The sequence below is a fragment of the Aquarana catesbeiana genome, linkage group LG08, assembly GCF_042186555.1.
Source record: "Aquarana catesbeiana isolate 2022-GZ linkage group LG08, ASM4218655v1, whole genome shotgun sequence".
Taxonomy (NCBI): Eukaryota; Metazoa; Chordata; class Amphibia; order Anura; family Ranidae; genus Aquarana; species Aquarana catesbeiana.
Window position 1 is genome coordinate 242757200 of NC_133331.1, and position 7771 is coordinate 242764970.

The 7771-nt window shown below is 43.3% G+C and overlaps 1 protein-coding gene across 1 annotated transcript; it reads right to left on the reverse strand.

The window, feature by feature from the left end:
* Positions 1 to 1508: 1508 nt before the first annotated feature.
* LOC141105344 (uncharacterized) lies at positions 1509 to 3078 on the reverse strand. Its single transcript, XM_073595211.1, has one exon. The coding sequence runs from the start codon at positions 3072 to 3074 to the stop codon at positions 1575 to 1577; it is 1500 nt and encodes a 499-aa protein (XP_073451312.1). The 5' UTR covers positions 3075 to 3078; the 3' UTR covers positions 1509 to 1574.
* Positions 3079 to 7771: the final 4693 nt, after the last annotated feature.

The following is a 7771-nucleotide window of genomic DNA, read 5'->3' on the forward strand; positions in this document are numbered from 1 at the left end:
AAAGGATACTTCTGTTCTACAGTTGATAGTAAACATGAAGCATAGGCCACAGGTCTTTGTTTTCCAAAATAGTCTTGGGTGAGTGCAACAGACAAAGTACTAAGGCCTACATGTGGATAGAGTCTGTAATCTTTGTTGGGGTCTGGTGATGCTAATGAAGGGGCATTGCCTAAAGTTTCCTTTAATGCTTCAATAGCTTGTGTGTGCTCTGATTTCCATTTCCATTCATCTTGCTTCAGCAGATCATACAAACACTCTGTTAATGATGCATAATGAGGCACAAACTCCCTGCAGAAACCTGTCATGCCTAAGAATTGTCTCAGACTTTTTTCATCAGTGGGCAAGGGTAGCTTACCTATCAGCTCGACCCTTTGTTCATTGATACTTCGCCCTGACTGTGCTACAGTAACACCCAAAAATTGGACTTCTTGCTTTCCCAATTGTATTTTCTTTGGATTAACTTTCAGACCTGCTTCTCTCAAAAGCAATAACATTTCACTCACATCGTTCACATGCTCCTCCATAGAGGCTGACCCAATCAAAATGTCATCAACATATGAAATTACTCTTTCAGGTTTTGAAAATTTATCAATCACTTCTTTCATATGTGAGTGAAATATTGCTGCACTGTCTTTGTAGCCTTGCGGAAGAACTGTCCAATAATATTGAAGGCCCACCCAGCTGAAGGCTGTTTTGTATTGACATGTTGGGTCAAGGGGTAAATTCCAATAACTGTTACTGATATCAATGACCGTAAACCATTTCATTTCTGGCGTCAACTTGACAATCATTTCAGGGTAAGCTGCTACTACAGGTGCCATACTTTTAGCATATTTGTTTAAGGCACGGTAATCTATCGTCAGCCTGAATGACCCATCAGGTTTGATGACTGGCCAGGCTGGCGAATTGCATATTGATGCACCCCTTTTTAATGTACCTTGCGCCTCCAATTGTTTTATAGCTTCTGTTATAGGTTTAATGGCCTCTTTTGGAACTGGGTATTGCTTGAGAGGTGCCGGATCAAATCCTTCCAATAAAATCATTGTATTCATCCTACCACAATCTTGTTTATGTTTAGCCATTATGTCTTCAAATTCACCCATTAGACTATCCCAACAGGGGTCCCAATCTCCATGTAACAAACCGACGGGCTTTACTGCTGCTGTTACCAATTCCATGGGAGGATGCCACACATGACCCAATCCGTCATTTTCAGGCATCATCCACAACTTCATGTTTGCAAGATCAACTACCAGACCCTGCTGTACACAGACATCAGCACCAATTATGTCCTGATTTTGACAAACAACATCACACTTCCACTTCTCTCCCCCTATTTGCATCTCAACACCACGCACAAAAGGAGCTTCAATGGAATGTCCAGTGACACCTGTTATTTTAATTTTCTCATTTCCAGGGACAACTGATTTACTAAAACTAATAGCTGCCCCACTATCTAACAGCGCATTTACACGAGTTCCCCCTAATGTTACATCAACAGTGGGCCGCCCCCAGGAGTCTAATGTTAAATCAGTTAAGAATCGGCAGGAAGGGGCGTGGGGGGCTCGGAACCCCTAACAACGACTGGTAGAGGGAGACACAGCACTTTCCTTTTCTACTGTTGCTACTTTGACCCCTCCTGCTTTTATTTTTTTCATTTCTTCCTGTATCTTATATAGCTCCTCCTGCAAACGATCTCTCTCACTTCTTATTTCACTAAACGGCACCCAAGGCTGTTTACTAGGCTTTCCTCTGGGTTCTGGCCTCCTATAACTACCTGAAGTGTTATAAGATCTTCCTCTCCAGGGTCCTGAATCATCTCTATTTTGCTGACCCTCGACTCTAAAAGTTCTAGCTGCATCAACCGCAAGACTGTCCTCTCTGCACTTTCTCCTCCACCCATTATCCACTCTTAACAAAATATCACTATAATCGCTAGGATCAGGTGTAACAGATAAAATGCCTTCCCTGACATCACCATCCAATGCTTCTAATAACATTGCCCTATGAACCAAACCACCACGCTCAAAACCGGGATTCCCAGTCATCACATATCCCATCACAATGCTAATTCTATCTGCAAGTTCATATGGGCATTCATCCTTCATTTGCCTGATTTTTCCTGACAAGCACACATTTGTCGTCACACCATACAATGCTTTCAATAGTTCCTTTAAAACATCCTTAGTTTTATGACGCTGGCCACAATTTTGCAAAATCCGTGCCCACAATCCGTTACCTACACTTTTCTGCACGATTCTAGTTAGGTCCTCCACATTCAAGTTGTATGTGTCTCTGACTCTCTGCAAATCACAGAACCATTTCATGAACCTGTTTACATCATAGCGGGGTACCTGACCTATCTCCCTTATAATAGCTTCCATCTCCTGTGGCTTTAGTTGTTTTGTAATCAATTTAATTTCACTTGAATCGTCAGTGTTCAATACAGTTGTTGTAGTGGTAGGAGCTGCTGGTATGCATGGGGCTGCATGTAACTCATCCCAAGGATATATTGGCTTATAATCTTTGGCATCAGGCTTTATTTTAGAGGTATCATTTTGATGCGTGTAACTTGATTTTTCTACCAATTTATCAAAAGCAATGTTAGCAGCATGTTTACACTCCTCCAACTGTTTCTCAACAATTTGTATTTTTACTGACAATTCCTCATTTACCCGACTTAAATCATCACATAATTTTGCCTTTTCAATCAATGCCTCCCCAGTAGTGATAGCGTGCAACCTGAGATCTGATATCCTCTCATTCAACCCTTTCTCCATTTCCTCATATCTCTGAGTCTGTTCTAGAATTTTCTGCTTTTTTTCCTTAATCTCCTCTATTAATTCTGTACAACAAGACAGTAGTCCCTGAATAATGATACCCTTACGTTTCTTTTCTTTAGTTTTCTTATCAAAGACATTATCGGATAAAAAACATTTCATTAAATCCCATGACTGTCTATATTCTTGGGGAATCTCATAAGGCCCCCCATGACTTTTTATATAATTTAGCAGCCATATATTCACATCCTCTCCCTTAGTGCTATTGTCACCGCCAGACACAGCCAAAGCCATTGTGAAGAATATAATGACAAAAAAAAACTATTTAAGGAAAAAAAAAAAAAAAATAATGAACAAGGCACACTTACCAATTGTTAGGTTTCCTAGAACTTCCTTCCTGGGTCCTCACGGTCTTCTGTCACCTCACAGGATTGTTGTCACCACCGACTTCTGCTATTAAGTCCGAAAATGCTCTTCTGGTCACTTCACGGCACCAAATGTAGTGAACGAATATATTAATATTATATTGGGTGATTATAATGATGATGATGTAAGTACTCTTCCGCAGCAACCCAATTCTTCCAGAGAGATGCACTTTATTGACTTCCAACACAGCACAAAGTCCAAAGTCCACAGATGACAAAGAAATCCGACAGAGGAGATATAATTCAAAGTCCCATGTTCTTAGGTCTGAGTGTGCATACACAGACAAGCCTCACTTCCCCCATACAGACAAGCCTAACTTCCACACACAAGCCTCACTTACTAAACCTATAGACTGAATGCCGTGTTATATTCACTAAATATTGAATGGCTGAGCAATTTGATTGGCCGTTCCAATTTAGGACTTGAACAGCCGTGAACCACCCCAATTTGCACTCCCGCATATCAACATCAACAAGTCCCCTTTAGATATATTAATTAGATAAACAGAACACCCTTTTGAGCCCTTGGAATACCTACATTCCTGCATATCAACAAGCCCCCCTGATATATTAGCCCCACAGGAGGGAGCCTCCGCTAGGCCAACCCAAAACACTCCCTGATCCCATTGTTACCCCCTCAGGTCTAATTACCATCAATAAATATTTCTTCTATGGTCCTTTAAACAATGTACCCTTTGAAATGTTCAATTAGGTTAACAGCCCATACCTCACACCCCTGGGTAGACTTGCATGAGACTTGCACATCAAAGGATCTTCAACTGTTATCTTAAAATTGAATTGGCTTGGGCAATTTCTGCTCAACCCATACTCCAATACAATATTATACATTGGCCAATATTATACATTATAAATTGGCCAACATATTACAACAGATAGTAATCTGAGTTCTTCTTGGATTTGTTTGAGTGGCTAAGACTCACTGCCACACACCTGTATTTGTAATAGGAGGACTGTACGTATATTGATTGACACAATAGTGGTAATCTTGTTTTTCTGCAGTTTGGTACGGGAGGATAGAGCAGCGCCACATATTATTCTATCCTAGTATCTATTCACTGGGGTGTTGAGTGCACCCATCTATGTCGGCAGCTTTTTATCTGGTACCACATTTTTTGCTTAGGTTGTTTATTTTATATATGAGGTTGTGGTTTTGCGCATTAGTCTTTGTATTTTAGTATCCCACTGTAGATCCTTAAGCTCAGCTCTCTGTCTTTCACTAGACTTCTTGGACTCTCAGCTGCCTGCTGGATTCCCAAGCTTCACCCACAGCTAACCGCTGTACTTTATCTTCAAGCTTTACTTACAGCTACCCGCATACTCCTTCAAGCTTTACTCAAAGCTACCCACTGCCTTCCTGGATGAGGCTCTACTGAAGCTTTCCCACTACTTCACTGTCCTCGGCTAGTGAAACATCCGCTCTGGTACTCCCTCAGAACTTCATCCCTTCCAAACTTGCCTCTGGTAACCGAAGTGGTTATCCCTTTGTGGCAACTGCTTCTCCTTTACCTCCAACAATGATCCGGCTTCCCTCAGGCCGAGCCTCTAACACATGCGGTTCCGCCCCAGGCTTCGGGCTTAACCTTGGCTGCTCCTCCTTTGCAGAACCCTGAACTGCTGTCACTGCCTTAAGTGGACCTAGCAGCCAGCATGCCTCCTGGATAGGCTTCAGGCCTAGCAACCAGGAGCTTCTCAACACACACACACCCAGGCCGCTGCCTCTAGCGGGAAGAACCCCGATCACCTGACTCCTTCCAAATAAATAGCCTATCCCAGCATACACAGCAGTTAAAGAAATTCCTGCTGATTGGCTGAGACAACCTAGTTACCCATTACCTGAATTTATGGTAATCCATCATTCTAATGCCAAAAGCAACAGTGCCACCTATTGACAGAAGAGAGAGACTATCCCAAACTCAAACTTAGGACAGGAATCAGTGGATCAACCTACCAATTAGCCAGGCTAGTTACCACCTAGCACAACTAGATTTATTAGCAGTCCTGTTTAGGACCAGGGTGCAACAATAGTGAGGGAGAAAAACTGAGAGAGAACAAACACTGAAATACTAATCAGTACCAGTGTGCAATGGTGGATTTGCTGAAATACTAATCAGTACCAGTGTGCAATTGTGGATTTGCTTTGGAAGAATAAATCACCTCTAATGTTGGATATACTACATGTGTGGATGTTGCTGCATTATGTAAAACTATTAGTTTATTTTTTTTTACATTTTAGAATCAGGTGCATCAAGATTGTACAAAATTTCAAAGGGTGCCTTGACTGAAAAAAGGTTAAAAGAAATGCTGGTATAAAATGATTTTCTTTCTTTTTTTTTTTTTTTCAGCTCTTCCAGCAGAGGTTTGAGGGATTTCCAGAAAAGGTGTAGTTGCCTGGATAGCTCTGGTAGAATAATAATGTTTGTCTTATCATAAGGGATAGCAAAAAGGGATCTAGCAATATCACCTCCCTCTCTGTGTATTACTGCAGCCGGCATATAATGTCGCATAGCCTCTGTGGGTATAGGCTTCTGGGACCCTAGGCTCTGTCAAAAGTGATTACAGAGTCCAGAGGCTTCCCTAGAATCAGTTGGCTATGGAGGTATGTGCTAGAATTAACCCCTCTTATGCGGATGTTTTTCTGACAGTTGCCGTTCTCTGTTATCCGCAAGGAGAATTTACAATTGAATAGTATGTTTGAACAGAATCTGTTGCTGTGTGTCTAGCTATTCACTGATTTTGTCTATGGCATTCTCTGTCTCCCACCTGTGCCCCCACCTGATGTATCTCGGCTTTTAAGTCGCTTATTTCTGTCTCCCTGTGGGAATCTTCCATCTTAGTCCCCAAAGCATTCCTTGTCATGGCAGGCCGCAAGGTTAGACCATAAATCACACTTATCATCCACTGTTTCTGGCAGTAGAGAGGGGCTCCTAGGGTGTAGGGACTTCCTCTGTTGTCTGTGGAAAGTCAGGCTGTGTAGTACCTGCCCATGGTGATTAGTGCAGAGGGGAAAACGGAGCCGGGAAGTGTTCCAGTGCCATCTTTGATCCCTGTATTTCAGGGGAGCATGTTGGCAGGTAAAGTTCTTCTCCACCCAGCAGGTGACACCTTGATGCTCAGAGATGGAGTGGAGAACTAGGGTTATGAGGTTTTCCTGCAGCCTCCATGAGTCACTGGAGAGGAAGGCATCTGATTAGACGCTGCAACTGCCAGTGACCTTCCACGACCATCTTGGTTGAGGGCAGTGCTAATATTTAGCAATGCCCTGATGGAACAGTGTTGGGAAAGGATCTATGCTTGTCGAGGATCCCTTCTATAGATACCACCCTGGTAATGTAGGGTGTGCCTGTGTGATGCCTTCTGATGCTGAAGGTATACCCATGCACATCAGTGTTACTATGCCTGTTCCTATCAGCAGCGCTGTGCTTGTTATTACCAGCATTACTGCACCTGTTGTTACCAGTACTGCTGCACCTGTTACTATCAATATTACTGAATTTGTTATTACAAGAGTGCCAGGAACTTGTACTTTAAGTGCTATGCCACAGTTGCTACAGCCATAATACTAGTGATTGCAGATTGCCATCTACCTTATTTTTTTAACTGCAACTTATAAATACAATAATTGTTCAATAATACCTGGACTGTGTGTACTTTTCCTTAACTTGGGTACCAACCTCCTGGCCCCACCAACAATTTGGCACAATCAGCAGGATATGCAGACAAGGGCCTAGTGACCACCATGTTATCCTTAGGAGTGGCCCTAGCACTAGTCACAAAATTCAATGGCTCCAATATTTTGGTAATGGACTGGAAAGAGATGCTGGAGAGCACAGTAAGCCTCTATCAAGTGCCCACTAAGAACATTTTTGTAAGCCGTAAACTCCATAGAAGAAGATGCCCATCAAGCCATTATTGTGTTGCAGGAAGGATAACGTGCAACCCTGGTGCAAATAGTCACTAGGCTGGAAGGCTTCTTCGGAGATAGAATATCTCAGTAGCATGCACATATCCGGAATGTTGCTGCACTCCTGGGTATCTTTATTGAAGTGTGTTTGGCACAAATCCACAAAGCAGCATGGTGTCTAGAAGGAGTGTGTGAGTGAGGGAGCTGCGTACCTGATCAAACCCCCCCCCAGACCGGGAGAAGCGACAGCCAGTGACCAGGGGGTTTTCAGTGGGTGCAAGCTATCAGGGGTGACAGGGGACAGCACCACCCCCCATTGACTGCTCCAGAGGAGGCGGGACTGGGAGAGAGACCAGGAGACCGAGGGGACCGTGAGGGACAGATCTGACCAGGAGAAGCAGCAGGTAAGTGTGCCGCAGACTGGAGGGGGTGAGTAACAGGCCATCAGGGGAGCGGTGGGAGCAGTAACAGGCTGACTGACCAGGGGAGACCGTAGATACAAGCCCTGCAAGTGTCAGATTACAAGGGCTTTTGAGCAGGAGCAGAACCAATTAAAAAAAAAAAAACAACTGACTGTGTCTAGTGGGGACATGAGTATTGTGGAGTGCCGGTGTATTGTGGAGTAACTGAGTACCTGTGTGTTG